Source organism: Arachis duranensis, unplaced genomic scaffold (assembly GCF_000817695.3).
Source record: "Arachis duranensis cultivar V14167 unplaced genomic scaffold, aradu.V14167.gnm2.J7QH unplaced_Scaffold_165934, whole genome shotgun sequence".
NCBI lineage: Eukaryota > Viridiplantae > Streptophyta > Magnoliopsida > Fabales > Fabaceae > Arachis > Arachis duranensis.
Genome location: NW_026264258.1, coordinates 965,387 through 985,206, shown reverse-complemented (window position 1 = coordinate 985,206; position 19,820 = coordinate 965,387). Strand labels below are relative to the sequence as shown.

The 19,820-nt window shown below is 30.5% G+C and overlaps 2 protein-coding genes across 3 annotated transcripts; one reads left to right on the top strand and one right to left on the bottom strand.

The window, feature by feature from the left end:
* Window positions 1–3,425: 3,425 nt before the first annotated feature.
* LOC127743956 (uncharacterized) lies at window positions 3,426–6,820 on the top strand. 2 transcript variants are annotated; one of them, XM_052256211.1, is made up of 6 exons: window positions 3,426–3,631; window positions 3,924–3,979; window positions 4,100–4,179; window positions 4,296–5,529; window positions 5,676–5,844; window positions 6,117–6,820. In XM_052256211.1, exons 4-6 carry the CDS (start codon window positions 5,167–5,169, stop codon window positions 6,743–6,745), a joined length of 1,161 nt encoding a protein of 386 aa, XP_052112171.1. In that variant the 5' UTR covers window positions 3,426–3,631; window positions 3,924–3,979; window positions 4,100–4,179; window positions 4,296–5,166; the 3' UTR covers window positions 6,746–6,820. The 2 variants fall into 2 exon arrangements, with proteins under 2 accessions (XP_052112171.1, XP_052112172.1); XM_052256212.1 differs by lacking the exon at window positions 3,924–3,979.
* Window positions 6,821–7,435: 615 nt separating this feature from the next.
* LOC127743982 (uncharacterized) lies at window positions 7,436–10,872 on the bottom strand. The gene is made up of 4 exons (XM_052256251.1): window positions 10,614–10,872; window positions 8,879–9,649; window positions 7,880–7,927; window positions 7,436–7,763 (listed from the first exon to the last, which is right to left on the bottom strand). The coding sequence occupies exons 1-4, from the start codon at window positions 10,800–10,802 to the stop codon at window positions 7,440–7,442; spliced, it is 1,332 nt and encodes a 443-aa protein (XP_052112211.1). The 5' UTR covers window positions 10,803–10,872; the 3' UTR covers window positions 7,436–7,439.
* Between the last annotated feature and the right edge of the window lie 8,948 nt (window positions 10,873–19,820).

The following is a 19,820-nucleotide window of genomic DNA, read 5'->3' as shown; positions in this document are numbered from 1 at the left end:
TTAAGTTATGTTAATCAATTTAGATTAGTCGATAATCAGTCTACTTAAATAACAATCCCACTATATATATATATATATTATTGAAGAGGTTTCCATCACTTGCATGTGCATCTTCGATGGAAACGAGCAACAGAAGTATAGAACTTCGAAAAAATTTAAAATGTATCGGTATATTAGTATTTTAATAATTTTAATTGTTAATTTTAATTATAAAAATATATATAATTAAAATTAATAACTAAAAATTATTAAAATATTAGTATATTGATATCCTTAAAAAGTTTTTCTAAAATTTTTTAACTATATACCAATTTATCAGATTGACATGTGCCTGTTTTTACATTATTACAAAAAATAAAGAAGGTATTTGATAGAAAAAAAATTACCCCATCAAATTGTATACCTTATTACATAACGTAACGTTTTGTCTCTTATAAAAGGTCCACATGGTAGAACTATTTTGAATTCTAAAACTTGAAAGCGAAAACAAGTGTGGTGTGACCTTTACCCTGCTTCTTTTACGTACATGAAATTATTACAACTGCTTCAATGACAAATAATATCAATCAAATATCTTATCTGCCACGAAAATCTTGTGAACTCTGACCTCATCATGAATGTGTTTTTTTTTTTTTGGTTATTTTAAATAGATTAACCAGATCCCAATCTTAAATATTACATCACAAACTCACATACTTAACATTTTTAAAAAGTTCTTATCCACCACTTGACATTACCAAAGTTTGATCCCGAATATAACATATAGCATTTGTTTTGAGGTATTGAGATATAGATTGAGAGATCGAGATTCAGTATTATGTTTGTTGGTTCTGGTACTAAAATTTCTATCTCTGTCTTCGAAATTTTAGTATTTCAGTACCTCTAAAAAGTAGGAACACAGGGGACTAAAACTTTTAGAGATGGAGACTGAAATTTTAATAATATTTTATACTTAAAATACATTCATTTCAATCAATTAATTCCAATTTTACTTTTTTGTACAAATTAAATTAGAATTTTATTTTTGTTTCAACTTTTATCTTTCACTTTGTACCAAATAGAATATTAAGATTTATTTCAATCTCTCTCTCTTAATTTCTGTCTCTCAATTTAAGTCTTTTCATCTCTCTCTCCACCAAACACTACCAAGGAACATGCTAATGTGCTTTCTCAATTAGGTTTATAAATGTGTTTGAATGTTTTTTTTTGGTCATGGAGAAGGCCTGAAACAGGCCCTACCCAAAAAAACTCCAATAAAATTCAAAACAGTACAGCGTATTCTCTCTCCCTCCCAATACTTAAATTTATCCAAAAAACTAGAACCCTTTTGTTTTGGCCATGTGTTATTTTTGGGCCGTGGGCCATGTGTTTGAATGTTTCCATTTAGAAAAATGGAGCTCAATGGGTCAATGAATAGAAAAGTGGGCCACGATTTTGAACAAAAAAGGCCCAATGGTAACTACACAAAGAAGGTCACACTTGTATGACAAAAAATATCCAAATTATTAAAATATATTTTTGTTAATATAGTTTGTTTTAATTATTTTGTTAATGTTTATAATTTTATCAAATTTTAAATTAGGTTCTTTAAAAATTTGTGAATTAAATCCTTATATTAGATATTAGAAAAAAATTTGCAAATAAATCATTCTAAAAAAATTATTTTTTTTTAAAAAATAGTTAATTAACTTATTTTATTATCTAATATAATTATTAATTACAAAATCTTAAAATATAAAAATTTAATTAAAATTTTGGTAAAATTATAAAAAATGTCAAGAGTAATTGAGCTATTAAACTACGAACCAAATATTTCCTCTATAAAATACTTAGGAGGAATTACTTAGTCATCATACTTAAACTCTAATGGTAAGAAGAAAAAAAATACAAAAAAAAATGATAATACTAGATAGATAAAATAAATTAAAATGTATTTTATTTAATATTTATTAATTATTGTAACAATTAATAAATGCTAAAATGCAAGTTTTGGCTGACTTTTGCTAAATTTTTTTAGTTACTAAATATTTTTGAAAAAATATAACCTTAAATAGTTGTATATATTTTGGTATTTAGTTTAGAAAGATATAACAAATGAGCCAAAACCCCCCTAAATACAGGATCTGTGTTTATGTTCGAATAATATAAGGAAAGAAAGTGATATAATAAGAAGAGGACAAAAATAAATTATTAATAATAAAAAATCCAAAATTGGAAGGTGCTATCTGGCGCCAAATGGAGCCCTCATGGGCATGCATGATCCAACTACATCACCACACCCCTCTTAGCTGTTTTGTTACGTGAGATCTGAAATATTCAAAGATTCCAAACATATATATGATGCTAAATTTTCATTCCATAATAAAAATTATTACAAATTTTAATTAACACCTGTAATTCCTTATGATGACTTCAACTTTTATGTCATTATATTTTGCTTGGAAAGTTCCATGTTTATATTCTTTCTTGCTTATTCAGATTACGGAATTAATATATATGTTTGTATTCACCAACAAATACAATGAACAAAGGACAAATTCACAAGAAACTTACAAATATGATTAACTGTTACATATGATCAAAACACTTCCATTATTTGATAAAAATATTTCCTTGTTCAAACCGGAAACGCAAAGAAATTCACAAGAGAAAGTTTTTTTTTATTTGCTCATGAGCTATGGTCTATGGTTTAATACTTTAACGAGTAAAATGACAATTAGATCTCAAACATATTGATCTTGAACTAATTTATTTTTAAAGAAAAAAAGTATTCATTAGATCTTTTAAAATAGTAAACGATGGATATGTATGTCCTTCTGTTAATGAATAAATAATGCGAAATAAAACTGAATTGTCCATATATTTCACTATTTACAGTGATGCATGTATTGTTACTATCACATAAGCAGAAAAACGAGGTAGTTTTGGACATTGAAACATTTATTATCTTTTGATTAGCAAATATCATGTTCTCTATTTATCACAAATCCTATTAAAATAAGTGAAATTTCGCTCCAAAAATTATTATTCACATTACTATCTCTTATAGATAGACATGTCAGAATAATTAATAGTATATATAAGCATCACTATTAGGTTTTAGTTGATAAATTGATAAAATGACATCATGTGACTACCGTTTGCTATCGTGAATGACCAAATTGATACTTTTTTTAGGGACTAATTTATCCGAAGTCAAAATCTTTAGGGATCTAATTGTTATTTTACTCTACTTTAATTAAACATGTAATAAGAAAGAAAATTTATCAAAAAATAAAAGAAAATAAAGAGAATGATTAGCAAATAATAAAGAAAATTTATTGAACATTGAGGACTTGTTCATTACAGCTTCTTCCTTTGTCATCATCATTCTTTTCTTTTCTTTTTATCTCAAATAAAGTTTAAAGCCTTTACTATTTATTTTTGTCTACACAATCCTAGTTCATAGTTTTCCACCTTTTCATGTCACACAAACACATTCTGTATTCATTCATATATATGAGTATGCGACATGCCACCCCATCTAAGTTTTTTCTTTCAATTTGCAACCTTTGATGCTTTTCAAGCACACCCATCTTCTTCTTTTTGAGTTGGTTGATACTTTCTTTTGTTCTGTTTGTTCTCATCATTGGTATGTCAATACAATATATAACATACTCAACTCTTTTAAGTTTTCCACTCTTCTCTAAAATCTTGCATTGAAACATGTATGAGCTAGTTTTTAAGCAACATATTTATTTAGATATAAGCTTAAGAAGTTTTCATCATGTTAATATTAATATATTATTGCATGCTTTCCTTAATCTCACTTCTTTCTTCTTCTTAGTTGCTTCTGTTGTAATCTGAATCTTAGTTAATTTTAGCATGTTAGTGTTAAATTATTATCTATATGTAAAGGCTTACTCTATGCTTTTTGAATTCAGTATTCAGGGTTGAATAATGGCCAGAAAAGTTCATAACCATAAGAGACATAGTGAAGGTAATAAGCGTTTTTTAATTTTCCATAAGAGCTTAGTTCCTATGTGGTTTAATCAATAGAATATTTATTCAATTTTGTGTACTTTTATGTAAATTTTTCCACTAGTATCTATTTTTGCAGGTATGAATAATTCACAACAAAGCATGAAGCTGCAAGAAGAAGCATCAAAGATTATGTACAATCCAGAAGTTAAATTACCTGTAAGTTTTTCTTTGAGTAACAATGACCCTTCAAGTTTTTCTTTTAATCATAGTGACTTGTTTCTCTTTATAATTAATTCCCTTACAATGAAATATACTCAAATTTGAAATTTCAGCACTCTACTAAAGGATCAAAGAACAATGGTTATTCAAATGTGAATTCAGTGAGAGAATTGATGAATGAGGAGTTATCTACACAATCATGCAACCGAAATAATGTACCAAGCATCGTGGCGAGGTTGATGGGATTAGATATGATGCCATTAGGATCTAGATCTGTTGTTCTTCTATCAGATCAGTGCATAACTGATCAAAATATGGAGAATAAGATCTTTGATGATGATGGAATGGGAAAAAAGTTCACAAATCCAATGCTGCTGGAAGAAGAACTCAAGAAATTCAAGAGAGAATTTGAAGCATATCAAGCATCAAGGCTTAAGGAGGGTCCAAAAGTTGATGAAAGAATTCGAAGCGTTTCGCAAAGAACCAAGAGTGTTCAAGAAATGGTTCCATGTAATACAAATTCAAAGACAAAGAGAAAGGGAAAGGGAAAGGTAGCAATGAACAAATCTAGAAGAAGATTTGAAGATACATCACTTTCACCAACTCAGATAACTATCTTGAAGCCTTATTGCTACCATGAAGAGAGTTTGATCAATTCATCAGAAACTTCACAAGGGAGAACAAGTACTGGTGTAAAAGATTTTCTTGAGGAAGTTAAGGTGAAGTTGTTAAGTGAAATGCAGGGGAAAAGTACTTTGGAAAAGTGTTCTTCGATCGGTTCGAGGAAGCGAAAATGAGAGACATAACACTAAAAAACAATCCAATTCTAAAGAAGTGGTTTGTCATAGATCAAGCGAGTTCATAGATTTTGTGACTAGGGATGTTGTTGAAGCAAATTTACTCCATTCACAATCAACAAGATCTTTTCGAAGTGAAATCGAGTTCAATGGACAGAGTTCCCCTGAATTTATCAGCAGAGGAACAATGAAGTATGCAAATTTGAATGATGATTCATTGCTTCAGAAGGAGTTATCTCCAATGAACCTTGTAAGATCCTTGTCAGCTCCTCTATCAGGAAGATTTAGCCGCTTTTCGAACGGTGATCAAATTCGGAAGAAGCTTGAAGATCTTGAAAGGATGTCTTTTGATGCTAAGAAGAAGAAGAAAGATAGATTTGGAATTAGAGAAAAAGTTTCTTATCTTAAACAAAAGTTTGGTCTAAGAGGCAAGATTTTTGCCAAAAGGATTCATTCAATGGTTGAAACTCCTAATAGCATTGAAGATGGTTTCATGGTGAGAGACATTAGAAGTGGACCAACTGTTCTCATGAAACATGGGAGAAACCATGTAAGTTTGATCCTCATTCAATTTACAATTAGATCCCTTAAGCTCCAAAATTTTGCGATCAAGCCCCTGTAATCAATGATAACTGTATAAGGACTTGATCGCAATATTTTTAAATTAGAGGGTATATATATTTTTATGATGTTTAGGATAACTTCACCGAGGTTCCTCCTAGTCCTGCATCTATGTGTAGCAGTGTTCATGAAGAACTTTGGAGGCAGAATGCAATTTTAAGTCCAATTTCAACTCCAAGTGTATCTTCAGTAGATGATAGCATTATGCCACAGGTTTATGGAGATATCAGCTCTGATTTAAATGGTGGGGAACAATGATTATTATTATTATAAACAGTTCAGTAATTTAGATAAAAGAAATCCATGTTTCTTATCATAGATTTCTTATTCTATCAACATATATTTTATGTTTTAGATTCCATATTTCCTTCAAATGGATGATTAATAACCTTGCTTGTAAGACCTTGGGCTTGAATTTTCATGTCAAATTCACTTTAGTAATTCTAATTTTGGTTCCTTAGGACACAAGAAATTCTAATTTTCATCAATGGTTTTCTTCTCTTGTTGAATTGGCAGAACTAAGTAAGCAACTTAGCCAACTTGAGTTTGACAGCTCAGAGGAATTCGCAACAAAGCGAAAATCTGCCGAGTACAAATTAGAACGGCTACTCGATCCGGCGGAGACTTATATAAGAGATCTTCTTGTTGCTTCTGGACTTTACTTTGGATCATGGGACAAATACCTTCAAAGAGAGGACACATTTACAAAGCCTATAGCCAACTCAATTTTTGAAGAAGTGGAAGAATCTCACAAGAAATGTTTGGTTAAAGAGAATATTATTGATAACAAGTTAGATCACAAAATGTTACTTGATTTGTTAAACGAGGCACTTTCCATTGTTCTTGGACAACCTTTGACAATGTCTAAATTCAGAAGGAAACTCAATAATTCATGCATAATACAAACTCCACCATGTGGGAAGGAACTATTGAAGCTAGTATGGGACATTATCCATGTTTCGTTGTATCCTCCAATGTCTAACACATGTTCTTATTCATTTGATAGTTTGAAGGCACAAGATTTTGGATCCATGTCATTGTATGGACTAATGAATGATGAGATCAATGTCTTAGAAATGGAGATGGCATGTTCAATTAGTGATGATTTGGTTGAAGAACTCATAAAGGATATGATGGGATTTTAAATGTGAGGGGTAAAATTGTACATTTGTTAAGAATGATTTATTGTACATTTGCAATTTTAAGATTTTTTATTGAAATATTGTGTCTATCATATTATTGAGTTTTTTTTTTCATTTAATTCATTGATTGATCCATTGATATCTCTTATGAATTTGATTTCAAGATTTAATTACTCAATTGATTTTTATAGTTTTATCAAATTTTTATTTAAGTTTTTAACTTTTTATGGTTTTATAGTTTTTAATAACTAAAAAAGATCTAATTACAAATTTTTATATCTAACATAAAAATTCAAGTACAAATTTTTAAACTATAAAAATCTAATTAAAAATTTAATAAAATTATAAACTATAAGCACTAATAACATATTAAACCATATTACAAAATATAACATATCTTCTTAAAGTTTCATATCAAAATGTAGCGTTCAACTTCTTATCATTGTATTATCAATACATTTTTCAACTTTGAAAAAGGAACAAAAACAAAATAACTTGTGTTTGAATGAATACATGAATTTTTCATACTTAAAAAATAATAAGAACAATATAGAAACAAATTGCCATTTACTTTTGTCAAAAAGATCTCCCGGGTGAAAACAAAACTCTTCACCAAATTATTGCATTTTTGCAAGTGAGCCCAAGAAGTAAATAAATAAATAAATAAAAGAATCTTATGAATTTTTCTCCAATTGATTCACTTCCCTACAGCAATTTGAAGGTTTCTCATGCCAACATTGAGATTTTCAAGACTATTTCCATTATTGATGATGTCAAATGGAGCATAGTCTATGTCCTTGATCCAAGGGTGTTGCAAGCATTGTTGTGCACTTGGCCTTTTCTCTGGTGAAAGATCAAGAAGTGGCAAAAGAAATTCTGAAAATTCATTGGCATCTTTCTCTGAAAATTTGTATCTTTCAACCAACAGTTTCTTCAGTGGACACATTTTTAGTCTCCTAATTCTTTTCAAATCTCCAAATCTGTCAAAGAAATCCTTACATTTCGCCCCAGAAGTAGCCATCTATTTGAAAAAAAATATATATATTAATAGAATTACAAATTAAATATTTTTCATAATTTTATTGTCTAAATTTCACAATACTTTTATTTCATTTGACCATTGTATACTATATATACCTTCTTAGGGAACTTTCCTAGGAGTTCCATCATCAAAGCAAGGTGATCCTGCAAACAACATAATGCATAAGATTAATATTTTCCCATATGCTTTGTCACCTTAAAGACTTTATTTGGTAGTTCATCATCAAGTTTTAAAGCAATAATAATTGGTTGTTTCATTAATAATTATATGGATAAACAAATAACCATGGAAAGATTTGTGTTGTGTAATAATGACATACACCCACCTCCTTTGTGGTTAACTGATAGTATATATGATATTTTTCTGTTTATAAATATTACTAAAAATTTTTTATTAGCGACAGATTTTTTTGATGAATTTTTTAATTAATAACTAGTGACAAATGTAAGCTGCATTAGCAACAGAAAAATTAATGATTTTTTTTAAGTTTTAATAACAGAATAATAATATTTATTTGCATAATGTGAAAATAATAATTAAATTTTTTTAGATAATTTAATATATTTTATTAAATTATTTAAAATAATATATAATTACATCTCAGTCTTTTATCTTCATCTAAAAACATATTTATATAAGTAACCACTTTTATTTATGTCTCTTCTAAAGATGTTAATAGACATGACAAATAAAAATGTAACGGAGTGTAATCTTAGTTAACCTTCACAAATATTAATGTAATATAATTCAAGTTGGATTAGCATTATAATAAAAATCATTTTTAGTAACAATAATATAATGATCATAATATGTATTATTTAACTTATATTTCTACAAAAATTATATATTTATCGTTATTATTATTGTTATAATAGTAGTTATATACTTTTTGTTGTTCCTGAAAAATTTTCACCGATAATTATATAATTACAACTAAAATTTTTTAACCACAAAACATAATACAACTAATATCTAATTATCGACAAACATTTTAGTAACTATTTTCATTATAGCTAAAAACACCATAAATAATTGCTAAAAGTAATTTTTTTAGTAGTGCAGCAGTGAGTCAAAAAAAAAAATATGATACATACCTCATCCTCACTAAAACCCTGTCCAGCCCTAGGGTTGAACAACATATCACCAGTGGCAAGCTCAAAAGCAATACAAGCAAAAGACCACATATCAATAGAGTAGGAATAGCCAGCTTGCAATATAACCTCAGGAGCTCTATACTGCCTTGTTTGAACCAAATCTGTAAATTGATTATCAGCCCAACAAGCATTCCCAAAATCAACTATCTTGCACCTAACATCAATTTCTTCTATGTTCCTTTTCGGATATTCGTCTATTGAATCGCCTCGCCCCATTGATAAACTCATACTCATCCTCCTCGCCCTCCTCTTAAGCCTCTTCTCCATGTGACTAGGAGATGGAGAGATGCTTCCCTCAGGTCTTTCTAGAATGGGAGATGCTCCTGTGCTTAAAGGGTCTCTAGATGGATTGATGGGAGAAATAAGAAGAATATTTTCGGGTTTTAGGTCAGTGTGGATGATGCCATGTTCTCTATGCAAGTAATCCAAACCAATCAATATACAAGTGCAAATCTCCCTAACTTTTTTCAATGGAATTCCTTTGTAACGTGTGTATTTGATTAGACGAAGCAAACTGTCACCAAGAAACTCAAGAACCATGCAAAGGTGATTGCCATTTGGACCTGTGTGCTTAAAGTGATCAATTAGTTGAGCAACAAATTTTGTGTGTGAAGGAGTTCCTTCTCCAATGGCTGAAAGGATATCAATCTCATGCAGTGCAGCTTGAACAAATTGTGCTGCACTTTTCTGGATCTTTAGAGCAACATATTTCTGAAAAATCATAAGAAAACAAATTTGTTCACTCATCAATCATAATAATTATGTTTGTACAGATATAGTTTCTTTTTTCTTCACAAAATTTAATAAATAAAAAAAATAAAAAATACAAATACAAATTAAATATATGATTTTAGTTTTTTTAAAATTATTGCTAAACTTATACTATATCTAGTAATAATTAATAAATATTAGATAAGATAACTTCTGATTTTTTTTTTGTTTTTTTAATATTACTATTTTTGGCCCTTTTTTTTTTTAATCTGAGAGCTAGTTAAATACTTCTTAATTATATTTAAAAAATAAAGTGGCTTACAAGTATTAACATAAGTTAAAAAAAAACTCCAAAGATTATCTTAATTTGATAAATAAAAAAATAATAAAAAAAATTTCCACTGTCAACCAAATAGAGAAAATTGACAAATCATGATAGATAATTTTTTTTATCCTTAAAAAAATAATTACAAAGCGTAGGTAACAAAAATCTAATAGTCAAAAGAGTTCATAAAACAATCAAAATAAAAATAATGAACAGAAACAATATCGAACTCTGTTCAAAGTCTAAAAGAAAAGGAAGAACAAAAAGATGTTAACTCATGATGGATAATTAACTAGAAAACCCAAAATATGTGTACCTATAATTTCAAAGTTATAGTTGCCACAATGACATGAAGAAAAAGTTTAATAATATTAAGAACATAACATATCCATCTCAAAAATTAAATCAATTCTCTCGCAAGTTACAAAGTAAAAATAAACCGTCGCTATTACCAAAATAAACCGTTATAATTTACCGTGTGTCTTGTAGTTAGGGCAATACAAAACAACTCCATAACATAACAAATAATCATAACATGGATTTGAAGGAATTTATTCAATACATGATTAATTATCTGTGTAAAACTTTTTTATTGACAATATATAAAAATTAAATTTATAATTATATATTTATATATACCTCATCTTTAGTATCATAAGCAAGCCAAACGGTGGAAAATTGACCCCAACCAAGCTTCTTTTGTGCTATGTACCTACCACCTGCAAATTGATCACCAATTTTAACAGCATGATACCCTCCTCTTCGATAAGATTCAAAGCTCTCATCTTCTTCTTCAGATGATGATGATGATGGAGAACACGACATCATCAATCACCACCTTCTTCCTATATATGATCACAATTAATTCACCACAAAAGAAAAGGATAATGTTTCACCCTTTTGCTTCAAATTTTGGAAAGTGATCCTTTTTTTTTTTATTTTTTTTAATGTTTTTCTCTTTGTTTTTGTTTGCCACCCAAAAAGGTTGTTTTTTTTATTGTTTTTATTTGGAGTGTTTATTTTTTAGCCGTCCTTTTTTTTTTTCTTTTGCAATTAATGATTAGATGTTGGGATAATTTGTATGATTGTGAACGAAGGTGACTAGAATTTGAAGCTTTTGTTTCGGAAATTTCGGGGGAGAGTGTGCATGCATGGCTGAAGAATTGCCTTTTCAAATCTCACAAAGTTTCTCTCTTATAAACCTCCACTTTTTTCTATATATATTTTCTCTTTTTTTTTTCCCTTAAAATTGTTTAGAGAGCTAGGAAGAATTTATTTCACAATATTTCTCTTGGTTTGAAGAAATATCCAATATTTTATTTAGACTTTTCTTATAAATATTCTTCCAAAATTAATAAAAGTTAAATAAAACTAGTATAAAATTCGGGCTACGTCCGAGCTAAATATTATTCTATTATAAAAATTTATTGATATTTATTTATTGATAATAATAGTTGTTATTTTTAATTTAAAAAAATTTTATATATAAAAAATTCAAATTTATTGTACAATGTATAAGATTATTCCATTTTCTATTTTTACAAACCAAAATAATTTTATTATTTTTTTAGTCCATATTAGTAAATTCTATTTAAATATAAAAGTTATTATGTTTGTATATTTAAATAAATATTATTATACTCTATTATTATAATACAATTAAAAAATTAAAATTTTAATAAAAATAGTTTATATTGTAATCATACAATGTACAAATACCAACTAAATAACATTTAGTTATATTATTAGACCCCTAATATATGGTTTGCGTTACACACAAATCTTATACTTAATTTACTTTATTATATTTATGTATAGTTTGTATACAAAAACATTAATACATATATTTATTGAAAGAATTAATTTATTAGTATACAAAAAAATTTTTTATCTCAATTTTTTTATTATATTAATGTTTAAACCGATAAATATTTTTAACTTACATCTTTTCTACTCCTAATAATAAATAGACCAAAAAAAATTAATGAACAAAATATTTATAATTTTTATTTAATAACAAAAAAATATAAATGAGAGAGTTTATCTTCATTTATGATTAATGTTTCACAAACATAATCATGTATGATACCAACTTCAATCAATTTGTACACACAAATTCTCAAAGAATATAAATTTTATAGAATTTAAATTATGTTGGAGTATTATTAATGAATGTTTTTAGTATAGCTAAATGATAATTTTTTTTGACAATGATATAAAATTGAACAAAAAAAATTCATAGTTTGTTCAATTCTTCGTTATTTTGTATTCTTTTGTCAGTTTCTTTATTTTTCTTTTCTTTTCTATTTGATGTGTTGTTTATTTTTCTTTCTTCTTTTTGCATATACATATATTTCTAAAAGCAAAAATTTTTTTACGTTGAATTTTCACCTCTCTTCTTAAATCCTTAAAATGTGTAACTGAATGAGTTTGTTTGATCCAAACTTGTCAGTATACTATTACAAACAAATTTATATATTTAGAATTCTATGCTTAAAAAAATGGTATAGTAAAATTTTCTAAAACCAACTATTGGCCAATTTTCCATAATCATTGGCATACGATTACCGAAACTCCCTAATTGATATTGTTATTTATAAATAAAGGTAAGAAAGTATATATAGATCTTATAAAATTAACAAATTAGTTTTCTCACCATTTCAATATCTTAGAGACATTCAATAAATATTATTTTTGTTACCTTCGATTCAAATATGAGAAATAAGAATATAAAAATATTTAAAATGAAACTCAATGATTTAAGAATTTTAATAATCTTTCGTAGCAAAAGATCCGCCCCCTTTACAGATCAATAGAATGAAAATCCTTAAAAAGTAAATAAATAAAATAAAATCAAAGACAAAACCCACTAATACAGAGCTTAATAAATATTACATTTGTAAAATATGATTAAATATACCAAATTAGGTCAACAATAAAAATATGTTAAAAATAAAAACAATAGTGGATTATGATCTAGATACTAACTTAATTAGAATGGAGGTTCAGTTTGATACTATACTAAAAAATTATAGAAACTGATTTTGATATTACTTACTGCAAAACTTTTTTGCTGTAGACACTTCCAATCAGACGTGATATAGGAGCTGTAAAAGACATATCAAAGGAACTGTTATGACCTTCTTCCCTTGACCCACACAATTCTTAAATACTAATCTTTAATTAAAAAGATTTTGGGAGCCAGTTTACAATGTACTCATGATAAAAGATTGATAACTTATAACTGATAAATATTTGGTTGATTACCTTTGAAACTTTTTTTTTTCACTTTATTGTTTGCCTAGCTCAGAATATCAGCATCAATAATCTCGGATCTCAAATTTTTCAGAAGTTGAACATGGTATAATCCTTGTCAGACTATCAGCTGCCACAAAAAGCTGTAAAACATAAAAGAGGAGAATGAGACGATTATCCCTAAGATATAGATGGATACGAATAAACAAAATAATAAAAAAGTACCCATAGCACATCTAATAAACACCCTCCACCCCTCCTCCAGTTGGTAGTTATACTTCAGGTGACAGATCAAAAAAAAAAAAGAAAAAACAGCAAAACCAATACACTTATTCACCAAGATATTCAAGGATTGTAAAAAGAAAAAAGAGCCAAATAACTTTTACATATATCTCACAAAAAAATTAAAAAAAATAGTAAACCAAGTGTCATGTTTACAAATTAAGTTTCAATTCTCATTTATAAAGTAATTATTTTCATCCTTACTAAGTGTAACCAAAAGAATCAAGCAAAAAGAATGATGATGCTATCGTCACTAAAGTATTTTTACAACATCACTTACACGACTATAGTATGCCAACGAATAGAATCTATTTTTTTCGTTGAACTTCCGAATCTAAAAAGATGTAGCAAAGGTGTTCAACCGACTTTTCATATTCTCCTCCATCTAAATCAGAATGACACATAGATATGAAGAACATTTAAGAAATCATAATTCAAACCAATAAATGATTATACATTATAAACTGATGGTTTTCAATGGCTAAGAGAAGGGGGGTTGAATCTTAGTCCCCTTTTTGCTTGATTACACTTGCTGGTCTTTGAGGAGACTTTTTGATTTTTTGTCTCGTCCCTGGCCACGAGACTTTTATTTTTGTCTCGTCACTTGGCACAAGATATTTTTTCAGTTTTAGCTCCTGTGCAATAGAAATAGAAATGGAGTAGAAGAGAGAGAAAATTACACCCAGATATATCCTGGTTTAGCTGCTAAGTGCAGTGCAGCCTACATCCAGTCTTCATCACAACAATGAAGGAATTTCACTATAATCTCATTGATTACAGACTGTAAAGTGCTAACCCAACTTACAAGGGGATTCCCACAGAATCATGAAACACAACATAAATGAACAAAGGAACTCTAAGGGCATCTATGGTTTTTTTCTTTTAATTTTGCACTCTTTGCCTTTTTTCGCTCTATAGCTTTTTCATACAAACCTCACTGTTTGCCTTTTTCCATGAGACTCAAGACATGACAAAATTAAATAGAAAAATACAAAATAGAATACATTGAAGGATAAGAAAATCTGTATGCTTAGATAGCTATGAGAATTCTGTGCCTTGCACTCTCACTGCTTACTTCTAACTCCTTGAATCAAACCGTGGCTGTTCACCCTTTTTATAGAAGAGGGAAGCCTCCACAGTTGAAACAAAAACCAAGCTTAACTTCTTTTCCTTCACACATAACCGGTTCGGCCAGAGCGAGAGAAGAGGTAACTCATGCAAAACCCAACATGCAAATACCTCTAGTTTTTCCTTGGTCATCAGACTTCATCAATTCGAGCGCTCCATCCTTGGCATGCTCTCCAAGATGAATTTCTGGCCCTTGATGCTTCATGATGATGATGGCTTCATCTGCTCCAATCTCTGCCTTTTCCATCACGTAGCCACCCTAGCTACCTTCTGTGGTGGTTGAGCAGAATCAGAGACAAGCCATGCCTCCAAGGATCTTCACCTTGCTGGCCGAAATCTTCTTCAACTATTTTTGGTGTGGAGAAGCTAAGATCACATCACAAAATCTTTCCACAAGTGATAAGAATCTCAGCCACATCATACTTTTTGTTTTTTTTCTTGCCATCATTGAGATGGTCTTGTAGCGTACTCTTCCTTCATTTCGGTAGCTAAGTTTTGCTTCCATGGTTTGCTGTGTAATAACCGAAGAAGAGAAGGAAAGTGATGAAAGAGAAGAGAAAATTTGAAGAAAAGTAATCAAGTGTGTTTGAATAAATTAATTAAAATGAGTTACTTTTACTTCCCTTGCTAGAGTGGCATGTAGCATTAAACACATCAATCATGTCACTCATATTCTCTCTCTCATTTATGTTTCCAATGCTACCAAGTTAAATTTTGAAATCCATCCTTAATGAGAAATGGAATCCGTAGGAAGGCACAAGGCAAATGATAACATTTGCTTTCCTGATGGATTTTTTTGGATCAAGCATTGGATCACTTAGCATAGATCATAGTTAGGCTTTGGAGCAATGAGATTCATTTTGCCCCAATATAAAATAATTCAGCTCCAATAATCAAAGCACTTTTGCATCAATGTTGAAGGTTTTTATAAAGCATTTGGGCTTGCAACATTTTCTTTTATTTTTGGCCCAATGTTAAAACTGCATAGCAAAAATTAACTTGATCACCATATATGAATTAATATTTTTGCAAATAATTAAACTAATAATGTTTAGTTATCACAAGTGTTAATTTAGAGTTTTCCAAACTCATCAATCTCCCCCTTGATGACAAATATTATTAAAATTGAAATTGAAAGAAATTTAAGATTGAGTAAAGAATACTCCCTTTGAACTTTTGAATTTCTCCCCCTTTCAAATTGTCACATGGCTCCCCCTTAATATATGCCATTTTTACCAAGGGAAGCACTAACCTGTAACATGTTAATCAAGCTTCAAGTAACAGTGTTATTTAGCAAATTCATTATATGATGCTAAATGCTTGATTTATGAGCAGAGAGATTGATAATCAAAACTCATTTGATATCATAAATTGATTTTCTGCTCAAACTCTAATCAACCAAAAAAATTTTGAACATAAATTGCTGTTTTAAAATATTTTCCAATCAAATCAGAGAAACATACTTATGGTAAGAAAATATTTTTTAACCACATTATGATCACAGCAATTTTCACATTTATTTCCATACTCAATGCTTAAAGGAACAGCCAAAAATAACTTATTCTGCAAACATGTTTACCAAGATGAATCAGAATATTCCTATTCCACTGGTAGCAAGCATATTCATCAAGATAAGACTTTCACAAGAATCAATTAACAACTAGGCAGCCATAATATCAAAACAAATGCATCACAATCATATTCAACCAAGCATTATTAGTGTGCTTTATCAAGCATTAGGTGATTCCTTTTAACAAGGGTGATCATGAACTCTCAAAAGAGAGTTTCATCCCCTATTTTCCATTTTCAATTTTCAGCACTTTCTCCCCCTTTTGTCATCAAAGGGGCACCTGCAAAAAGAGTTTGACACAGGAAACATAATATGCAAAATATAACTAAGCAAAACAGAGTATCACAGAGTATCACAAAGTATCAAACCTAGCAAAACATAATATCAAATTGAGCCTACTTAAGCCAATATCCTAAACTAAACAGAGAATTAATCATCAGATAGATGAAAGTCAGATTCTTCAGCCCCGTCCTCACTTGCATCTCCCAGTTCCTTCTCCAAATTTTCTAACATCAAATTGACCCTGTCCTTGCATCTCATCCAAGCTCTTTCACTTTCATATGCCAGTTTGCGTGCCGCCTTGTGAGATTGGACCATGAATTCGGACATAGTTGAAAATTTGGTAAGAATTTCTTTGATGGACTCGGTTGTTTTGGATGACTCAGGTCTGCTCTCATAGTCACTCTCCGAAGCCATGGATTTCTTGCTCTTGGTTCCTTTAATAGCTCCACCTCCTTTGACCATTGACACTTTATTTTCTACTGCCTCATTCAAAAGGTCAACTTTAAAAAATTCAAAGATACTGGTTAAGAACATACCATAGGAAAGATTTGCCTTTTTGGTGCTCTTTACCGAGTTCCACATATGGCGGATCATAAGATAACCAAAAGAAATAGGAGTAGAGGTAACAAGTGCAAATAAGATGAGAGAGTCAGAATATGTTACTCTATTGTGAGAGCCGCTTTGAGGGGTCAAGATGTGGGTGATGATCCTGTGCTGTAGCGAGCTGACGGGACCAAGGGCTTTATGGGTAGGGGTAGTGCCATCCAAACCACGGAGATTTGCACAGATGTGTTGAAGAACAACCCTATAAGTAACTCCGACTTGAGCATCCCATTTTTCGGCCATGTATGCTTTCGGCCCTTCATATTTGTACCCCAACGCTGTCCCAATAGTTCCAGTATCACGAGTGATGTGAACCCTTTTCACATATGAGTGGATGGTGCCATCAATGAGTCTCATGTTGGCATAGAATTCTCGGACTAAGCTAGGGTAAAATGGTTTTTGAATGTGAAATAATGGAGTCCATTGAAGCAATTCAAACAGAGGTGATACATTTATTCCTTTGTTGGAGAGATTGTCAAGGTTGACAAGATAGGTTAGACAGAGATGACGCCTTTCTAGAACATCTTTGTGGAATTCATATGAGGCGCAGGAGTTGAATCTGGCAGGGTCATAGTGGGAGTGTAGTTTGCTGAACTTGTTCTTGAATTCCATGGATTCCAAGTTGGCAGGTTCGGTGGTGTCGTGCAGTGCAAAACCGTCAGTCTTCTGAGTAATCTTTCCTGGAGTGGCCTTCTTGGGTGATGAATGCGGTGGTGATGGAATGGAGGATGTTTGTGATTCCTCTTCCTCCTCAGGCTCCTTTCCCTTCTTCCTTCTTGAAGAAGTTTTCTTGGCTATGACTTTTCCTCTCATGGTGTCTGTGTGTTTGGAGGGAGGTGAGGGAGAAGATGATGTTGTCGAGTGAATGTGTATATGTGTATGAGATTGGGGTGTGGACGGTTTTTTAGAAAGGAGAATCCGTTCGCTTTTCCTAGGAGCAGTTTTCTTTTTCATGGTAGTGAAAATGGAGAAGTGGAATATGAGGAGGTTGAGTAGGAACCGAATAGAGTGAGGGAGGAGGGAAGATAAGGATGCATTAAATGTGGATTGGAGAGAGATGGTGGAGGAAGTTAATGACCATCAAGAGCACAGTTATTAACCAGGAGGTTTCAAAGAATTTGAAAAAGTGGTTTCTTTAAATCAAGAGATTAGTTGAAAGGAAAGATTTGATTTGACACTATGCCTCTTTCAACTAGATTTGATAAGACCACAAAAAGATTTTAATTTTCAAAGAATGATGAACTAACAAAACGGTCATGGTGGGGTCAAAGAGATTTGGTATGGCCCACGAAAATTAATTTCTGCACAGCTTCCCCCTAGATCACGTCTCTTCCTTCATTCTTATTTTTATCTCATTCATTCCTACGAGACAAAACAGGGCAGAATCAAAATTTCACAAATTATCAACAGAAAAAAGATCAATCATTCCCAAGCTTTTTCTTAATAAACAGAATCTGTCTTCAGAGGGGTTTTGTAAAAATGTCAGCAAGTTGATCTTCATATTTTACAAATTGAATATCAATAGTACCCTTTTGCACCTGTTCTCTAATAAAATGATATTTGATCTCAATGTGCTTTGTTCTTGAGTGCAAAACAGGATTTTTTGAAATATTTATAGCACTCATGTTATCACAAAATAGTGGTATACTATTGATCTTTAATTTGTAATCTTCCAACTGCGTTTTTAACCAAATTAATTGTGAGCAACATGCAGAAGCGGATATGTATTCAGCTTCAGCTGTGGATAGAGCTACTGTGGCTTGTTTTTGCTTGATCACATGTTGAGTGAGCTTCCAAGGAAGCAACACATGCTGGAGGTGCTCCTTCTATCCACTCTATCTCCCGCATAATCTGCATCACAAAAACCTACTGCACAAAAATTATCAGATTTTGGAAACCACAAGCCATAATCACATATTCCCTTAATGTATCTAATGATGCGTTTAACGGCTGCAAGATGAGATTCTTTTGGGTGAGATTGAAATCTTGAACATACACTTACACTTTGAACAATATCCGGTTTAGAGGATGTAAGATACACTAGTGAACCAATCATTTCTCTATACCGTGTTTCATCCACATCTTTGCCATCATCATCTATTTCAAGTTTAGTGTTTGGATGCATTGGTGTTCCTATTGGTTTAGAGTTTTCTAGGCCAAACTTTTTGATAAGTTCTTTTGCATACTTTCCTTGGTGAATAAAAGTACCACTAGGAGTTTGTTTAATTTAGAGACCAAGAAAGAAAGTTACCTCTCCTATTAAACTCATCTCAAACTCACTAGTCATGAGTTTTCCAAACTCTTCACACAAGGACTCATTGGCTGACCCAAACACAATATCATCCACATAAACTTGAACTAGAAGTATATCATCATTAGATGCTTTAATGAATAAAGTTGTGTCAGTGGTACCCCTTTGAAATTCATTTTCCAATAAGAAGGCACTAAGCCTTTCATACCAAGCCCTTGGAGCTTGCCTAAGGCCATAAAGAGCCTTTGAAAGTTTGAAAACATGATTTGAAAAATCTTTATGTTCAAAACCGGGGGATTGTGCCACATACACTTCTCTATCAATGAAGCCATTAAGGAAAGCAAATTTTACATCCATTTGAAACATTTTAAATCCCTTGTGGGTAGCATAGGCAAGAAGCAACCTAATTGCTTCTATTCTAGCTACCGGAGCAAAAGACTCATCAAAATATATACCCTCTTCTTGATCGTAACCT